General features: G+C 49.3%; 1 protein-coding gene across 1 annotated transcript in view; it reads right to left on the minus strand.

Annotated features, from left to right (window-relative positions):
• Positions 1–20,125, minus strand: part of LOC122922310 (pleckstrin homology domain interacting protein) — a 177,080-nt gene that overhangs the window by 39,628 nt on the left and 117,327 nt on the right. Inside the window, exons 24-29 of the mRNA XM_044272879.1 lie at positions 18,346–18,428; positions 17,391–17,502; positions 2,838–2,899; positions 2,285–2,440; positions 2,061–2,181; positions 1,573–1,698 (exon numbers count right to left, since the gene is read on the minus strand). Coding sequence (XP_044128814.1) covers positions 1,573–1,698; positions 2,061–2,181; positions 2,285–2,440; positions 2,838–2,899; positions 17,391–17,502; positions 18,346–18,428 — 660 coding nt within the window. The remainder of the gene's footprint in view (positions 1–1,572; positions 1,699–2,060; positions 2,182–2,284; positions 2,441–2,837; positions 2,900–17,390; positions 17,503–18,345; positions 18,429–20,125) is intronic.

The following is a 20,125-nucleotide window of genomic DNA, read 5'->3' on the forward strand; positions in this document are numbered from 1 at the left end:
GAGCTCACGAGCGGACCGACGAACGCTAGTGTGAAAGTAGCCTTATTTAGAATGACCCCCATTTCCAAGCTCTATTGTTTGTATATATAATGGTGTGCAGCCATTTTGATTTTTGTAATATAACTCCTATGTTTCCGGATATTTTCTATATATTGAACAGAAGCTTTTCGATTGATTTCATTAGGGAATCCTTCATTCCTCCAATAATTTCTGCCTTCCCTGTTTGCTTGCCACTTATTAATATAAGCATATTCGAGGGAAGGAAGAAGAAGCTTGAGTAATTTAACATGCTGTTTTATATGAATGGCTAACAATTATAAATGATTAGGAATGTTTATAAAGCTTTTCTATGCCTTCTTTGTGTGCCACAATGCTCAGAGCTTGGGCCCTACTCTTTCCTTTTATAGGCATTTTACACTTATGGTCTTGGTGAATGCAATCTCAATTCTTCTGGTTAACAAGATCATGTCAATGAATTCTTTCAGTAAATTAACAAATCTAAAACACCTTAAAGGTCCCTTTACACCAGATGATACAGCAGCAGATTGTCGGGAAAGAAGCGTTCCTTCCCGACAATCGCCTGCTCGCTGGTGGAGGAGACCACTGCCATTACATGCAGTGATCTCCTCCACAGCATGGGGAAGAGCTACCACTAATGCCACGCTCGTTCCCATACAGAATCATCGTTTGCCGTCACCAGATGCTGTTTACACAGCACGATCTGCTGCAGGCAAACAATTTTTTCATTGACCGCACAAATGATCTATTACCCGATGAATGAGCGTTTTGCGCGTTCATTGAGTAGTCGGCGGTACATTCACACCGTCAGATGATCACGAATGAGTGTTTTTATGAACGCTCATTTTAGCGATTTTCACGGGATTCTAGGCCCGTGTAAAGGGCCCTTAGGGGCCTACTACTATGCCCGAATTTTCAGGCCAATTATTGTGAACACGCTTTAAAAGGAGAACTGGCCTATATAATTGCGCTACAGATCAGCCGACAAACAAGTAGACGCTTGTTTGTCGGCTGATTACATCTTTAATCAAGAATAAAAGATGGCCAATTATTAGCATCAATACAACTAAATAGGGGATAATGGTTGTGGTAGCAACTATTCCTCCACCATATACATTATATAGTCCAGTGTGAAAGGCTAGTGCAAACTAGCGCCGATCGACATGTTTATCGCCGATCAGCGCTCGTCCTGCCTAAAGATCAGATGATGTCCTTAGAATCACCTCTTCTTTCTCATCTTCTCACTTCCTCATATACATTATTTTTTTTTATCGTATGGGTAGAAAAGTGAATTGATAGCACATACATTTATAATGCACCAATGGCTTACTAAAAAGTACTCTCTAATCTATCCAAAACTCTACAACAGGGCTCATTTATCACTTCTTCTCCCTCATGTCAAAACCTACTTACCAAGTCTGCTTCTGCATACAAATGTTCTCCAATTCACAAATACCACAAATACATGCAACAGGTCTGCAAATAATAACCTCGTCTTTTCCAGTTTCATAACCTCTGCATATTTATATTGATGCCATCATCAGACTTACTTACTTGATAAAGTACAGTAGAATATCCGTGACAAACTTTGCTGACTTAACAATGGGGCTTCCTGGCTCGTTGAATGTGCGAGTGTTATGCTCTATGTATCGCACTTCCCACATGAGAGAAGAAACACGCCTGGAAATAAAGAACAAAAAGGGCTTTTCTGATTTAGGGTTCGGCTATATAGCAACATATTTCTCGCAACTCCATGATGCAGAAAACCTGCTGTCGCACAACTATTTACAACTGTGATTTGGCTGTTAAAACACAGCCAAGTCGCAAGCGAGTCGTGTTAGACTTCCAATAAAATCAATGGATGAAAATTCACATGCAACTTGCGACACAAAATCCTACATGTCTGCATCTTTTTTGACCATCACATTGCGGTATGTCATGCGCCACACCATTGACATAAATAACATGATATGTTGCCGTACCTTCAAAGTTTCATTTGTCAAAACACCATGTTAATATATCTGAATGTGTAGAAAATTCACCTGTAGAATCTGTTTTCTAGCCGCTGTTTAATTGTACTGAGATCAGTTGGATAGGCCACAACTGTGCTGTACATTGGGTATGCTTGAAGGTCTACAGGAGCCACAAAGGCAGCAGCAATATCTAAATAATATAAGCAATTATTATTAATAATAATAATATCGCATTAGAAAATCACACTATTAGTTTAGCAACACTACTTCTGATACAATCACTTTATTATTACCTAGAGTCATCAGCTGGTTAATTCCACGAAGGATTCTTTCACATTCTTCATCTCTGCTTCTACTTCCCCACTCTCCATCAAGAGGCCTATATAGCAATGATCGGACCTCAGTTTCTACCAAAGGTACACTAGTACCCAGCTCTTCAGGAAACACTGCTAATAGTCATAAAACCAGGAAAAAAACAACACATTGACTGAATTACTTCATGTATGACACTAAAATCAAATTAACAACCAATGCTAGTTAAAAAAAAAACTGATTAAAGGGGTGCCCTGGGCTTTTTATAAAAAACTAGAGTGTGAGTGTGAGTGCAGTGGGGACAGCAGTATCAGCGGATTGAAGGATGGGTAAGTATTCCCCACAGGCTAAAAGAAAGGTCATTTTATAAAAAAAAAGCCTAGAGAACCACTTCAAGTAAATGCAACCATTATGTATTTCTTGGAATTTATATGTATTTTTATTCTCTGTTGGGAATTTTATTGCTGGGCATGTTGACTGGTTACATTGAGAATTCACAAAACAAACTTAATTGAAACATTTGAAGATACAAACCGTTATTTGGTATAATTTCCATGTCCCAAGGGCTCATCTTCTCCGTGTCCCCATTGTCCCAACTATGAGAAAAAGCAGGAAACAAGGATTTCCCAAAAAGAGGTCAGTCACGTTATGTGTTTTGGGTAAAAAAACTTGTGCATCAACTGAGCAATATAAATCGTATTCTGCTTTAAAAGTCACCACATTAATGATCTAGATTAGATTTCCTTATTTCCAACTATGGATGGAGTTAAGGGATGTTCATGCTGTGGGTTTTTCCACTGGAATCCACAGCAGTAATACAACGTTGATTTCTGCCATGGTTTTGCGTTCTGCAGACCAACCAGAGGTCGGGCTAACCCGGCGTGGACAACTGGTGCAGTTTCCTTGCCTGTATGAATGGCAGCACAGATTTCCACTGAAACAGTGGAAGGCAGATTCCACACGCAGAAAACACACATTAAGGGTCCATTCACACATCCGCAAAACGGGACCGGTTCCGTTCCCATTCACTTTCAATAGGGCCGCAAAAAGGAGATTTTTGTGAAACTCACCTGTAAAATCTTTTTCTCGTCTTTTCCATTGGGGGACACAGACCATGGGTATAGCTTAGAGGTATTAGTAGGAGGGACACTATGCAAATGAAAGAGCTCCTCCTCCTCGGGCTATACCCCCCGACTCCACCAGGAGGAACTCAGGCGTTGCACAAGCAGTAGGAGAAGGAGCAAGAAAAAATCATGGAAACCATCGGACCAAGCCATAAGGTCCAACCAGAAACAGAAAAACTGAACTAAAGATCCCTCCTGCAACAGGAATAATGGGTGGGAGCTGTGTCCCCCAATGGAAAAGACTAGAAAAAGATTTTACAGGTGAGTTTCACAAAAATCTCCTTTTCTCGTACTTTTTTCCATTGGGGGACACAGACCATGGGACGTCCAAAAGCAGTCCATGGGGTGGGAAAAAATATCAGCACCGCCAGGAGGAACGCCCAACGGTCAAACAGGAACCACAGCCTGCAAAACCCTGCGGCCAAAGCCGCATCAGCTGAAGCCAGTGAATGCAACTGACAAAAATTTGCAAAGGTATGCAAGGACGACCAGGTGGCCGCCGTACACAGCTGAGACGCAGAGACACGATTGCGTCTTGCCCAGGAAGCCCCCACCGCCCTAGTGGAGTGAGCGGCAATCCTAGCCGGGGGAACTCCACCACAAGCGCGACAAGCCGCGGAAATAGCCAAGCAGATCCAGAGCGCCAAGAACGGCGGACGGAAGCAGTAGCCGCGAGATACACCTTCAGGACCCGTACAACATCCAGGGAATGCAAAGTGCGTTCCTTGGGGTTAGCCGGAGAAGGACAAAAGGAAGGCAGGACAGGATCCTCATCAAGGTGGAAGGGAGAGACCACCCTGGGCAAAAAGAAGGGGACTGGACGGAGCACAACTTAATCCTGGTGGAAAACCAGAAAGGCTCCTGACAGGAAAGAGCGGCCAGCTTCGACACCAGTCTGACTTAAAAGCTTGTGATGGGATGTGAACTCACAGCCACTGCATAATAGCCCAGAACTTTAATCACTACGCTATGTAGCTGTATCAGAAGCTATGGTCACAAGGAAGTCCAGATGAGAACAGTCAGAGAGACCCTCCTCAAAGGCTCGAAGGGGGCCGACTGCAGAGCGCGCAGAACCAAATTGAGATCCCAAGGAGACAAAGGGGGAACATACGGGGAACCGAATGCGCCACCCCCTGAAGAAAGGTCACCACCGGACCCTTAAGAGCAAGGGACCTCTGACGGCCCGCGCCGAAACCTGACCTTACAGGGAACTAAGCGACAGTCCCTGCACAAGTCCAGACTGAAGAAAAGACAGTACCATCAAGATGGAAAAACGAAGGGGAGGGAACCCCGAACCCTCACAAAAGGACAGGAAGGCCATCCAGGTACGATAGTAAATCCGGGAGGAAGAAGACTTCCCCGGACTGATCATGGTCCTAACCACTGAATCCGAGAACCCCATCTTCATCAGGATGGCGGTTTCAACAGTCACGCCGGTAAACGAAGAGACCGTAAATTCCGGTGGAAGAACGGGCCCTGAGACAGTAGGTCCTGTCTGTCGGGAAGAGGCCATGGGGCGTCCGCCAGCAACCGAGCCACGTCCGAAAAACCACGCGCGGCGAGGCCACTCTGGGGTGATGAGAACGGTCGTAGTCCCTTCCGCCTCGAACTGGCGTAGACCCTTTGGTAGGAGAGGAAAACAGAGGAGGCTGAAGTCCTGCCACGGAGACACCTGCGCATCCATCCGTACGCCTTCGGATCTCGGGAGCGAGCCAGGACCACTGGGATCTTGTTGTTGAACCCGGACGCCATTAAGTCCACATCCGGACGGTCCCATCTGTGGCAGATTTCTTCGAACCCTTCTGGATGCAGAGACCACTCGCTTGGATCCACCTTGTTGTGGCTTAGAAAGTCCGCTGTCCAGTTGTCCACTCCTGGAATGTAAACTGCTGACAACACCGGAACGTGCGTCTCCGCCCACGTCAGAATTCTCTTCACCTCCTACATCACCATCCGGCTGCGGGTCCCGCCCTGATGGTCGATATAGGCCACGGCCGCGGCATCGCCCGTTTGAACCCGCACTGGGAGGCCCGCAAGGAGAGAGGTCCAATAGGAGAGAGAGAGCGGGAAAAAAAAAAAAATCGCCCTCAGTTCCAGAAAGTTGAAAGGCGAGACTCTGCCGCCGACCAAATCCCTTGAACCGTGCGAGACTGGAAAAGGCCCCCCCAACCCAGGATGCTGGCATCGGTGGTGACGATCGTCCAGGAGAATGCGAGAAAGGAACTCCCCGACCTCAGGTTCATCGGGAACAGCCACCAAGGGAGAGCTGCCCGAACCAGCTGAAAGGTAAAGGATCTCCTGTTGCGCCAGGCGAGTGTGAAACTGGGCATATGGAAGGCCTCGAAAGAGGCTACCATAAGACCCAGGACCTGCAAGTATTCCCCAATGGAGCGGCACGGGGAGCGCAGCAGATGAGACACTGCCCCCTGGATCTGGGAGGACTTGAAGGCTGGCAGAATACTTTGGCAGCCGAGGTTTCCAAAATCATCCTCCGGAAGGAGAGCCTCTGGGACGGGAAGAGGCAGGAGTTTGGGAAAATTACCAGCCAGCCGAACCGTTCCAGAGTCTGAACAGTGATCCGGACGCTGTCCTTGGTCTGCGGTAGAGAGGGGGGCCTCTATCCGGATATCGTCCAGATAGGGCAGCAAAGGAATGCCCCTGGTACGAAGAAGCGCCATGAGCGGTGCAGGACCGTGGCAAGGACCCGCGGGATGGTCGCCAACCCGAAGGAAGGGCGACAAACTGACAGTGTCGACCCTTAATGGCGAAGCGCAGGAATCGATGGTGGGATTCCGCAATCGGGACATGTGATAGGCCTAGGAGCAGCAGGGCGGGCTGACTGGGCCCTCTAGTGCCGGGAAGGCTGGTGTAAAGGAAGGCCTCTTTGCGGGCGACCTGAGACCCCCGGCGGAGGAAGCAGGCGACGGCCTACCAGATGAGAAACGGCAAAAGGCATGCAGAGATGAACTCGTCCAGCTGATCCCCATAAGGTCTGGAAACCCCAAAGGGGAGATTAGCAAGGGAACGCTTGGTGGAGGCGTCAGCGTCCCACACCTTCAATCAGATCTCTTCGCGCTGAGTGACAGAGATGGCCAACCTGCGGGCAAAGAGGGAAACAATGTCCCTAGAAGCTTCGCAAAGAATCTTAGAAGCCTGAGACATCTGGAGAACCAACTCCAGTGTGTCAGTAGCCGCATCTCGTACCGCCAGTTCCTGGTGGTGGTGCTGTAACCACACCGAGAGAGCACTGGCTACCCCTGCTGAGTGAAAGGTAGGTCACAGGGACGCGCTGCCAGCGAAAAAAGGACCTGGAAGAGAGTCTATGCGTCTGTCTACAGCATCCTGGAAAGAGGAACTGACTAAGACAGGAAGGGCCATATAATTGGCTAATCCGGCCACCGGAGGATCCACCTTAGGGGGAGGAGACACCTCTCCTCGCCGTCAGCAGGGAAAGGAAAGTATATTCATGCGCTGGGTGGTCGAGAACCTTATTAAGACTACCCCAGGCCCTGGACATGACCGCGGAAAAATCCCTCATGGACCGGGAACATGGTAGTCTCCGACTGCCTGGACGGAAAAAGGGGGAACTCCTGACCAGTGGAAGGAGGAGAATCCCCTTGGAGAATAAAGGCGTCTCGGACAGTCGCCACTAAGTCAGCCACCCTGGTGGAGAGCTTAGGCGAGGGGTCCCGCTCCATGACCTAATCAGAGCCGGAAATTCTCCTTCAGACTTGCGCTCCCTAAGGGAGGGGAGAGTCGCCCGAACGCGCCTCTAGACAAGGGGAGGGGGGGGGAGCCGGAGCCATCCGAGGAGGGATGCTGCTGCTCACGCTCCCTGTTAGTAGTCGGGCGTTTTCTGTGGAAAACCACTTAGAGAGGTGGTTGGCGTCACAGGATTTGAAAATGCCCTATAGTCCAAAAGGGACCTGGCTCGTCCGAGCCGGATAATTCCCCTTCGGATTACTCTCCCTAGGGAGGGGGAAGAGCAGTCCGAAATCGCCACAGGCGAGGTGAGGGGGGTGGAGAGAGGGAGACATCCGAGGTGGGATGCTGCCGCTCACGCTGCCTCTTCGTAGTCAGGCACCCACTGTGGGGACCACTGAGAGAGATGGAGTCGTTAGCGCCACAGGATTAAAGGACATGGTTGCCTTGGCGACTAAGACCAATTTAGCGGCCGCGCTGGACATGGCAGATGCCCAAGCGGGGACCGCAGGCTCCCAGGGACGTGGAGGAGGGGGGTAAGGCAGGGATGCAGGTAATACTTATCTGCTCCTGCAGATCTTCTCCCTCGACTCCAGGACCAGCAGGGATGCACCTCTTCAGGCTTCTGACTCCTTGTCCAGGAGTGCAGTGTTCTGGTGGAGGGTGGCAGCAGGAGACCCAGTAGCTGGTGGGATACCGGAGCTGCAGGTCGAGCCCGGATCCACTTGTCTTCTTTGGGGGGCAATGGAGGCAGCGTCCAAGGACGGCGGCGGGCATTCCACGGGGGACCAGGAAGGCGCCATGCCGCCCTGTGTCCCCATCTAGAATAATGTAAACAATTTTTGAAGGCTGAAAGGGGCTTTGAACTCAGAAAGCCTGGACATGGGGCAGCAGCAGCATTACCACTGAGCTACCAGCTTGCCTGGCACAAAACGGAGTAGAGTGATGAGGAGCTGCACGGCCGTGAGCAAACAGAGTCTCCGGTGTAAGGAGAGTCAGAGCGGCATGCCGAGGCTCCGCCCCTCCGAACCCGTCATTATGGCGCGAAAAAAGCGCACGAAAATAAGCGCACGCGCGAAAATAAGCGCGCGCGAAAATATGCGCGGAAATAAGCGCACGCGCGATTTAAACAAACACCACGACTCCCCTCACGTGGTGCAGCAGGGTTAACGAGGCCATGGAGGAGCGGCCTGCCGGCGGGCGCTGAGAGAGCGCAGCAGCCAAGGCCCGACGAGAGAAGCGCTGAAGCCCACAGTTTAAGGGGGAAGAGATGCCAGTACTCCAGTGCCAAAATGAAGAAAGTGCCCCATCAGGATCCTTCTTCAAGCTCACCCAGGTAGCCACAGACAAACAGACACAGAGGGAGGGGGAGGGACTGGGCAATACTTATCTGCTCAGCATGCTCCCTCGATGTCCAGACCAGCAGGGATGCGCCTCTTCAGACTTCTGACTCCAATCCAGGAGAACAGTGCTCTGGAGGAGGGTAGGCAGCAGGCGTCCCAGCAGCTGGTGGGATGCCGGAGCTAACAGGTCGAGCCCGGATCCTCTTATCTTCTTGGGGGGAAATGGAGGCAGCCAGGCAACGTCCCAAAGACGGCGGCGGGCACTCCACGGGGGACCAGGAAGGCGCCATGCCGACCTGTGTCCCCATCTAGAATAAAAATAACAAAAAGGAGTAGAATCAGAGAGTGTCAACCTCCTTCACCAGACACTAAGCAAAGACTGAGTTCCTCCTGGTGGAGTCGGGGGGTATAGCCCGAGGAGGAGGAGCTCTTTCATTTGCATAGTGTCCCTCCTACTAATACCTCTAAGCTATACCCATGGTCTGTGTCCCCCAATGGAAAAAAGTACGAGAAAGATGCGGACAGCACACCTTGTGCTGTCCACATCCGCACTTCTGTTCCGCAAAAAAATAGAACATATCCTATTCTTGTCCGCAGACACTGACAAGAAAAGGCATTTTTTTATTTAAAGTGCCGGCCATGTGCGGTCCACAAAATGCGGAACGCACATGGCCAGTGTCTGTTATACGGTTCTGCAATACACTTGCGGACATGAGAATGGACCAAAAAACGAGATTTTTGTATAACTTACCAGTAAAATCTCTTTCTCGCTCTTTCCTTGGGGGACACAGAAGACCTTGGGTATAGCTCATCTCCATAGGAGGCGTGACACTAAGTGAAAACTGTTAAGCCCCTCCTCCACAGCTATACCCTCAGCCTGGAGAGAGAGGCTGCCAGTTGCGTGTCCAAGTAGTGAAAAAAGGCAAAGTCCAAAAGCGGAACCAACAAGCCAACTACCCAACGGGTAAAACAACTCGGAAACCGTGCAGAGAAAAACAAAGAATGGGTGGGTGCTGTGTCCCCCAAGGAAAGAGCGAGAAAGAGATTTTACTGGTAAGTTATACAAAAATCTCGTTTTCTCGCCCAGTTTCCTTGGGGGACACAGAAGACCTTGGGACGTTCAAAAGCAGTCCAAAAGGGGGAGGGACCACAGCCCCAAGGCGAAGCACCCGAAGTCATCAAGAAAACAGCCGCCCGCAGACCAGGCGGCCCAAGGCAGCATCTGCCGAAGCCAGAGTATGCACCCTGTAGAACGCTGTAAGGAAGACCAGTGACCGCCTCGCCAGACGCATGGCCGAAGCCAAATGCCTCCGGCCCAGGAGGCACCGACCGCTCTGGTGAAATGAACGGTGACACCAAAAGCAGAACCCTGCCCTTGGTGCGGTAACCACAGCAATAACCACTGTGAGAAAGCGGAGGAAAGCCACCCTGGAGGCCACCAACCCTTTGCGCGGACGTCCTGGAAAACCAAGAGACCGAACGTCGACAAGAGTCGGAGATCTCCAAGTAAAAAAAAAAAAACCGCAAGGCCCAAACAACTCCCAAATCGGTGAAGTGTCCGTTCCCGGGGGTGGGAAGGGGAGGACGAAAGCCTCGTTAAAATGAAAGACAAACACCACCTTCAGAAGGAAGGAAGAGACGGGATGGAGAACAGCCCTGTCCTGAGGAAAGAGAAGGCTCGGAACAAGAAGGGCCGCCACCCAGGCACCCGCCAGAGACACGACGGCTACGGAAACAAAACCGTACAGGACAGAAGGAGTAGAGAACTTCTGTAACGGCTCCAAGGGAAAGATTGGAGTGCCAAGAGCCCAGTATGCAATGCCCAGGACGGTACCCAGGGGCAGTACAAGGGAACCCCAAGACGCTCCACGGAAGAGGGTCCTGACAGGCCCAGAGGGCCGGGGAACGCTGAAAGGGGAAGGACAGCGCTGACACTTGACACTTCAAGCAACAGCGTCCCAGTCCCAGATCTAGGCCGGACTGGAGAAGGACAGAACCATGGAGAGAGAAAGGCAGAGTGGGGGAACGCCCAGCTTCCCACAGAACCCCCGGTAAAACCCCTAAGTCCTACAACAGATCCTGGACAAACCACGGCCAGGAGCGAACACCAGCGAGCCCGCTAGAGTCGCCCGGGCAAGCGGGAAAAAAACCCAATGCGAACAGGCGCAGACCAGTAACACGGGCAGAACGGTCGGCAAAACTGGACCCGTCGGCCCCCGTGCAACGTTGTCCTGTAACCACCCGGAGTGGGGGAGCAGAAGGACAGACGGAAGGAACCGAAGGGTCTGCCCAGCAACCGCCAGGACAAGACAGGCCAAAGTCCATGTCGATGTAGCCACCACAGGAAGACGTCCTACAGTCCCGGTGTGGGAGATCTAATGACAATCTCGACCGAATGGGAGTCCTCCCAAGTCACAGCCAGAGTGAACAAGGGAGACAGTACGAGGCCAAGAGGAACATCAGAACCACCCACATGAACAACCAAGCTCTCCCCAGAAGGGAGGGCAGCGAAGGAACCGCCACTGAAGCGCAGCCGGGGCAAAAGCCACATCGGAGGGGGCCGAGCCGAACCGAGCGGGAGCCAAGAAGAGCCGGCGAGAAAAGGCAGTCGAGACAGAGGCCGGCATAACACCCTCCAACCGAAAGGAGGAGTGGGCAACAGGGGAGCCATAGGACGGCTCAAAGGCAGAACCCCGCTCACTGAGACGCCCGGTTCACAGCCACGCAGAAGGCAAATACCCTGAAGAACCCAAGGTGGAGGTCCACGGACCTGGGTAAGCGGGCACCCAAGAAAAGTTGGGTGACCATCCCGAGAAAAGCGGCCCGAACCCGGTAGCGGACCAGCCTGAAGTGCAGAGCGGGCGCCAAAAGAAAAAACTCATACTGCACGACACCTGAAGAGGAGGAAACAGTAGTAGGCGAGGGAACAGCAGTCCCGCCAGAGCCAACGCAGAAATCGAGTGGCACTGCAAACGGCACTCTCGACCCAGTGACCACTTGCGCCGGGAAGCGAGTGCACGGGAGAACGAAAAGGTACGTATCAAAGAACCACGAACACTCCCCAGGTGGAAAGGCCAAAGGACATGGTGGATGCCGACACAACGGGACCACAATATGCAGGCCAAACCAGAGAACGAGCACCACCCAGCTCGGCGAAGTAGAGAGCAAGTAGAGCCCATCTACTCATATCTAAAGAATACACCTTTGAATACAATGGCATTCTTTTAATGTTTGTATGACAGCACCCAAGGGTTATACAGGTGGACATAATGATCTCTTCAGAGAAGAGTGTAATGCCCGTGACAAGCACCACATCCCAAGAGAAAAGGGCATGTCGCAGGAGGAAGTGAGGCATACATACGAGCAGCCCCGCAAGCAGTGAGAAGGCCAACCCACCTATGGGAGGAGAAGGCATACACGGCCCAAACAACGGACAGAGCGCACCAGAAAATTCCGCTCACTGCAAAAAAATAGTCACCCAGTGAAGGGGATCAGCCACAGAGTCCAACAGTATCAATGGAAGTGCAAAGTACAACCTGAAAGGGAGTTATGCACAAGACATCAGTATGGCATGCGATGGAAACGCAGGCAGGCCCCCCAGAAAAGGGGGAAATGTACCTGGCTACACTGCAGCTGGTAAGAATGCAAAGGCCCGTCCCAAAGGGGGGATGCCCAAGGCCAGTAACAACTTGAGAGAAGTAGAACATACCATAGTTTGCCCAGAAGGTGACCATGCACATGGCCGCACAGTACCCAGCGGGAACGCAGGAGGTCCGCCCAGAGAAAGGGGGACATGCACGGGGTTATCCTAGCATTAAGCGAGTGCGCAATAACCCACCTAACACCGAATACTGTGAGAGTGCAACTACTCCACAATGAAGGAGAACATGCAAGAGTCCCGCACAGCATATCAAGGACAGCCATGGGTCACGTGAGGGTGCAAATTTTCGCCCATGGATGAGGAGGGCCGTGTATGGCCCGCAACACATCCGGCGAAAGAGCAGTATTCCACCCAGAAGGGGGCGGGGTAATGCACACGGCCGTCATCGCATCCAGCAAAAATGCAAGCACCCCGCCAAGGATGCGGGACATGCACATGGCCAGCAACGCACTGGCGAGAAAACAACCACAGTCAGTGGCGTTGTGCGTATGCCGCCTGAAGAAAGGATACATGTTCATTGCTTGCAGCGATTCCAGTGAGTGCAGCACACCACCCAAGGAAGGGGTCGTGCACCTGGCCGGCAGCGAATCCAGTGATAGTGCAGCAATCCACCTATGGAAGGAGTTCATGCACATGGCCGGCAGCAAATCCAGGGGGGGGGGGGGTCGTAGGGCTGGAGAAGCCACTCTCTCACCACAGCCGTCTTCACCCTCGGTCCGTTCCAGCAGGGTCGCCCCTTCAGCTACTGGCACCGTAGTGGCAGGACGCTGGAAGAGGGACTTGGCGTGCGGGCGACCCTTACGCTGGCGGGATGCAGGGGAGCTGGGCTGCCCTGGTCCACCTTGCCTTCTGTGGGGGAGGCAGCAGTGCGGATGCCGGCACTGGCGCAGCTCAACCCCGGGAGAAACAGAGAGGTCTAGTGCGTCTCTGTTATCCCGTATTCTGGAACAAAAGAAAAGAAAAAGTAAAAATCAAAAATTTTAAAAATAACAAAGGAGAAAACAGCCCTGCAGAGCAGGGAGTGTCTTGCCTCCTTGGACACTAAGCAAAAACTGGCAGCCTCTCTCTCCAGGCTGAGGGTATAGCTGTGGAGGAGGGGCTTAACAGTTTTCACTTAGTGTCACGCCTCCTATGGAGATGAGCTATACCCAAGGTCTTCTGTGTCCCCCAAGGAAACTGGGCGAGAAATCTGTTACATGAACAAGGGTTTTGCATGGATATTTAAACAAAAACAGGCCAGAAAATTTAGAAAATAAAATAAAAATATCTGCATAGTTACCCTGCCATTCAGCCAATGATATGCCAGCAATGTCAGATAGGACTGGGACCTGCACCTATCTCCAGAACAGGCAGGGCCCCCCAAAGTGAAGAAGAGCACACTGCACATGCTCTCCATTCACTTCTATGGGAGTTCCTATTTTTAGAAGTCCCATACATGTGAATGGAAAGCGCACAACGGATACATGGCCACCTCTCCATTCACCTCTATGGGACTGGAAGAGATAGCCGAGCCAGCCCTCTGCCATTTTCAGAACTCCCATAGTGGTGAATGGCAGGTGGCCGCGCTTGCACATTACGCTCCCCTTCACTTTGGGGGCCCTGTTCTGGAGTTTTAAAATGGGTCACAGAGGTGGGACTTGAACCTGACATTGGCGACATATCCTTGCCATACCCCTTTAAAGATACGGCTTGTGATGCAATCAAATGAAACCTGAAATTTCAATTTTGACAAGAAGTTCATGTAAAAGGTTTTAAATAAATTGTATCATCAAAAGGTCTGAAACTTTCCAATTACGCACCATATTCAAATATCCCTGCTAACAGTGACTAATGTTTTAAACTATTATAATACATTAAAGTAATTCAAATTACTACAATAGTAATAGAGTATTCTTTACAGTATTTTTCACTTTATAAGATGAAACGGACTATAAGACCCACCCCAGGATTAGTGGGGGACACAGCACCATGGGACGTCACAAAGCAGTCCCCGAGGGTGGGAATGAAATCTCATTCAAGTTGCACAGGTGCAGGAGAAGTATGTGACCCAACAGAACCAGGAGAGGCCATAGCATGAAATGGTAGATAGAAAACGAAGGAAGTGAGCTAAGAGCCTCCAGGACCAGGAAGAGTCCAAAGAAAAAAAAATTGTGGGAGACCGCCAGGATCCCAAGAACAAGTGCCTGGGAAAAAAAGGCCATATGCAAGAAAGGAACAAAGGGAAACACCCAGCTCCACCCAAGGTGGGAAAAATAAAGAAGCTGGAGGATAGGGAGCAGGGGTAGATGTCCTTCGCAAAAACAGAGTTGAACAAGTGTCCACTAGAGAGCAAGAGGAAAGATCTAGAAGAACAAAGGCTCCCACTGAAGAAAAGGGAGAGCAGCACAACCGGAAGGCATCTGTTGGTAATGACCTAGCGCTCTGCTTATAGAAGGATGCTCCAGGAGGAGGATCTATAAGAGAACAGACCCAACAGGAAGAAAAAAAAAAAAGACCACGAGGAAACCTGGCAGGAGAGAAAATGCCTGGGAAAAGGAGAGGAGCAGTCCTGAACCAAGGGAAAAAAAACTTTCTGGAAACAAGCTAAAAGGTAGACCCTGTGGACCACCCCTAGGCAAAAGGAAGGCGATTCCATAAGGCCTAAAACCCGACCAGTAAGAGGATCCGGCAAGGGAAAAAAAAAAAAAAAAAACTCTAAATTGTCTCAGACCAAAAACATGGCCTGTCTGTGGCAAACACCATGTGAAGGCCAGGGTAGAGAGGAAACAAGGAAGCACTAGTGTCTGATCGATTGAGGGAAAGACTAGCAAAGACTCACCATGGGAAGGGAGAAAGCCTCCTTCCACTGCAAGGCAGGTGGGAAAAGAGAAACACCCTATGAGAAGGTGGAAAACCCATCCTGCCAGAGAAAGCAGCCAACCTCTGAGGAAGAAGGAAACAAAGACATGGTTCTCACACAAAAAGGCGAAAATCGAGTTTCAGAAAAACTGGAACAAATTATAACTGTGAAATGTAAGACCAGAGAAATCTCTGACCAAATGAAGTCTCAGGAAAAAAGAAACCAGTCATAGGCCCTGGTAATATAAGTGGAGACACACTCATCTGACAGATATTGGAGTAAAAGAGAAAGGACTCCAAACACCCTAAAGAAGGAACAGTTCTCAAGTCGAGGGAAAGCTTCATCCCAGGAGTGGCCAATATGAATGTAAATTGCAAACCTGAGCAACAAAATATTGGACTCTGCCCCCTGATCTGGACTGAGGCAGTAAGCAAAGGGGGAGTCAATGCTGCTGCATGAGGGCAGGGAGGAGCGTCATAATATCATCATAGCTGAGAATGGGCGCAGGCTACGGTGGAGGTTAGGGGCCCATGTGTGGAGAAGGTGACCCTTGAACAGTTTAGCGTAACCCGACTGGGCCCAGTATCCAGTAACCGCATGCAGGCCAGCCTGGCCGATAGCCCAGCAACCCCCAGTCACCGCAGGAGCAGATGCAACCCAGGGGGAGGGATGGAGGGCAAGGGGACCTGCCACAACATGAACCACCGAACAGGGGCCCAAGATAATACGTCCCACCAATGACGCTACATGCGGGTGGAGAGGCACTGTGAAGATGGGGAAAGCACCCTCTGGGAAGAAGGACATCTCGTCCGCCCACCAGAAATTTCATGCAGAGACCTCTAGAAGGCCATGAGGGAGGCAACACCCCTAGAAAAAAACAGTAGGGCCAGAAAAAATGGCGGGAAAGAGTTTTGCTAGAGTGGATAGTGTAGCCGAAAATGAGGCACCCCCAGCGGGTGCTGGGAAGCGGAAAAAAAGCTCCAAAAGGCTATAAAAAAGGGTAGGCACGGAAAGGGGGGGGGGGTGTCAAAGAAACCCCCATTGGTGAGAAAAATGAACTAATAGAAACTCTGGATGGCAGGGAAAAATAAATTAATCGGAAAACAGATGCGGCCTGGTCACAGCCAGAGACTAAAGTAGATGCCACAGCCAAAAATGTATCACCCTAAGCGGGCGGACACAGCGGGACCTGGGGAGGGGAGGAAGGAATGCCATGAGGGGGGAGGGAAGGGGGGGTGTCATAGTGACCCCCATATAGAGATAAACTGAGCCACACAGAGATCCTGGATGCCAGGAAAAAGGCAGGAAATGGTGCGGCCTAGTCCAGGCACAAGCCAGGGACTAGAGTACGAGGCCGAGGAAGGGGAGGAAGGGAAGGACAGCCAGGGGGAGGGCACCCCGATGGAGTATGGATGGATAGGAGGGAAGGATTCCCTAACTAGGGTAGGGAGCATACTCGCCATTTGGAGTCTTCGGGCGCTGCAGGGTCACCCCTTCTGTAAACTCGCACTAGAGTGGGATTACAGTTACTCCACTGCGAATGCAGTAATGGGGGACTCTGTGACTGGCGAGGTACGCGCCCGCAGGGGGTGCTACTAAAGTGGACTTCCACGATGAGGACCCCCCTGCTGCAGGGGAAGGAAGGAAGGAAGATAAAAATTTTTTTTTAAAAAAGTAGCAGCAAGACCTGCAGGAGAAGAGCAGATCGTGTCTTCCTCCTACAGACACTTGACTAAAACCAATTAGCCTAGTGTCTGTGGAGAAAGTATAGCCTACCTGGGCGGAGCCAACCTTTTTCATATCTAGTGTCACTTCCTAGTGGTAGCTGGGCATATACCCATGGTGCTGTGTACCCCAATGACATTAACAAGAAATATTTTCTAAGTGCTCTTTGAAGGGAATGTGGTTTGCTGGTGTTTAACTAAAGTGGACGGGTCAAGGTCAAAGTTATTAAATAAAAAGTTAAAATTATTAAAGGTTTAAAATCACCTTTTTCCAATTTTGCATATAAAAAGATATTAACAATAAATAAAAAAACATATCAGGTGGTGTTGTGTCCAAAACACTGAACATTGATCAAAAAGCTGTATGTACCACAAAAATGGTACCAATAAAAACTACAGTTCATCCTGAAAAAAAACAAGCCCTCATATAGTTCTGTGGACATAAATATAAAAATGCAAAGAAGTTAGATTTCTTTTTCAAAGGATTATTATTATTTTTTTTAAACTATTCAAGTTTGGCATCGCTGGATTCGAATCGAGCCGCAAAATAAGGACGTTTTTAAGCACAGAGTTAACACTGATGTCAAAACCCCAAAAACCTTGGTGGAACGGTACTTTTCACCCCCTAAGTCATCAATATTAAAAGCCAGACAACCCCTTTAAAGAGGTAAATACACAATCAGTAAATGCATACCAGACATTGTAGCACTGGAAAAGGCTATCCGGATAATCTGGCTGTAGTGGTTCCTGGCTCTCAATAGTTCCAAACCACCAGGCATCATCAATTACAGAGCGAAACCTGTCTCCTACAAGATATAATTACACGCCATTATACCAAAGTAGAACAAGATAGAGGATACATCCTTTGAAAACTGTTTTGTTGATTGCTCAAATTAAACATGGTTTTACACTCAAAATTGTTATTTTTGGAAAATACCTGGACCTATAATGGATAGAACAGTTTATTCTTTATATTCCTTCTATGTTGCTCTGCACTTCCTCTTCCCACTCTCACCAGCATAGTCTATAATGTCTTCAGAGTCCTCACTATGTCCCTGCTGCTGAGATAGTCCTCAAACACTGCAGGATGCAGCTTTGGGAGGACGGTCTGTGCACTGGTGACATTGGGTATATTCACATAGGGTAGATTTGTTGCAGAAATTTCTGCTGCATCTGAATATGGCTTACAAAAATCCCTGTATATGCCTAAGGAACAATACTAATCAGATGTATGGAAAGGATTTCTCAGTGGCAGCAGTTTATAGCCTAGGCCACACTGAGAAGGGACAGGTTAGTGAAATTTTGGCACGGCCGTCTGTTCCAAAATTCCTCTGAAAAAGCCATTGTGTGGACATCCCGTAAGAGTAATTACAGAGGCAGGCTCAGCCAGCATCCAGTTAAACTAGTTAAAGGGGCTGCCCCATTCCAACAACTCATTCCCTTTTCACAGGATAGGGAATAAATGTCTAATTGGCAGGGGTCCAACCAGTAGGCCCGGCCAATTACTTCAGCAGCAACCCAAGTTCCCCCCCTTTGAAAGGTGCAGCAGACACACATGTGCTGCTGCTCCGCTCAAATCTATATAACTGGATAAAATAAATACAACTAGTATTGTCTTAGTTTTATCTACCACAGCCCAATATACATACCTATGCTCCACCGTCTACGTCGTGCTTCATCAAACTGCTGACGCAGAACCAAGAAGTCTATCACATCCGGCATATCATGGTACCTGGCCCAAGACAGCAGTACAACATTATCAACCTTATTACCACCAGATTCAAGACATCGAAAAATAAGAATTTCATGATATATTATCAACCCGATTTTCTGTCTACTGGACCTTAATAGCACAGGCCCTTTATTCTAGGCAATTATGCAAATCCCACTGGTCAGACCAGCCCCCTATCAAATGTACCTTAAAGGGCATCTGGCTGGGCAGCTGAAGACATCAGTGTTGGTCCAATGTTCATATGTGCTCGCATTGCTGAGAAATGTTATGTTTTAATATATGAAAATGAGCCTCTAGGAGCAACAGGGGAGTTACGGTTATCCCTAGAGGCTCAGCTCTCTCTGCAACTGCTGCGTCCTCTGCACTTTGACTGACAGGGCCAGGCAGTGTAGACATCATCATGCCTGGCCCTGGCGTCTCTTAACGTTTCATTCTGCGCTGTGCACTTCAGTATCCGGCACAGGCGCAGTACAGGAAAGATGCTCACAGTACAGAAGAGAACTGCCGGTGAGCCACTTTCCTGTACTGTGGTGGATACTGAAGAGCACGGTGCAGCGAGAGACTTTAGGAGGAGTCAGGTATGATCACGTTTACACTGCCTGGACTTGTCAGTCAAAGCGCAGAGGTTGTGGTAGTTGCACAGAGAGCTCAGCCTCTTGGTGTAAAGGTTACGCCCCATTGCTCCTAGAGGCTCATTTGCATATATTATAAAAAATAGAAATTCAGCAGAGCGGGCACATATGAACATAGGACTAGCACAGAGGCCTTCAGCTGCCAGGAGTACATGTAACGGGTCATCCAGATTCATAGTTACAAACCTGCTGAAAAATGCCCCTTAAATTATTCCAAATCGTTAGACAATACATTATACTTTATAGCATAAATGAGTTCAATGAGTAATTCAACTGTAGGTGGATTAGGAAAGAAAAAAAAATATATATATACATATTTGAAATATAACTGTTGAAGGGGTTAGGTCATCAATATCTGATCATAGGGGTCCAACACCCGCCACCCCCAGCAAACAGGACAGTGACATCTCGTTTATCAGTCATATGGTCTGGGAGCCACCAAGTTGAATTTAAGTGTATACAATGTACGGCGCTATGCTTGAGCAATATGGCAACAACTGATCGGCGGGGGACCAGAGATAGATCATCAATATCAAAATCTCGGACGACCTCAAAAGAATACCCTTTGAAATTTACATCTTTCTTAAATTCTCTCTTGAAACTTGCCATCTTGCTTGCATTTTGTGGTCTGCAAAAACTGATCCACAAAAAATACGGATGACATCCGTGTGCATTCCGTATTTCGCGGAACAGAACAGCTGGTTGCTGATAGAACAGTACCATCCTTGTCCGTAATGCGGACAGTAATAGGACATGTTCTATTTTTTTGTGGAACGGAAATGAAATGCACACGGAGTAACTTCTGCTTTGTTTGTTTTTTGTGGACCCATTAAATGGTTCCGCATACGGTCTGTAAAAAAACAGAACAGACATGGAAAGAAAATACGTTCGTGTGCATGAGCCCTTAGGTTAGGGCTACACCTAGGAGGGCATTTATTAAGAGGGGAATTTATTTTATTTTTTAAAGCCCGGGTTGCCATAATTCGCTCCAAACGCAATAAATGTTGCACAATGTATGATAAATTTAGTGCATCTTTAAGTCTAAGGGCTGACTTACACAACCAC

Source organism: Bufo gargarizans, unplaced genomic scaffold, assembly GCF_014858855.1.
Source record: "Bufo gargarizans isolate SCDJY-AF-19 unplaced genomic scaffold, ASM1485885v1 fragScaff_scaffold_186_pilon:::fragment_2:::debris, whole genome shotgun sequence".
NCBI lineage: Eukaryota > Metazoa > Chordata > Amphibia > Anura > Bufonidae > Bufo > Bufo gargarizans.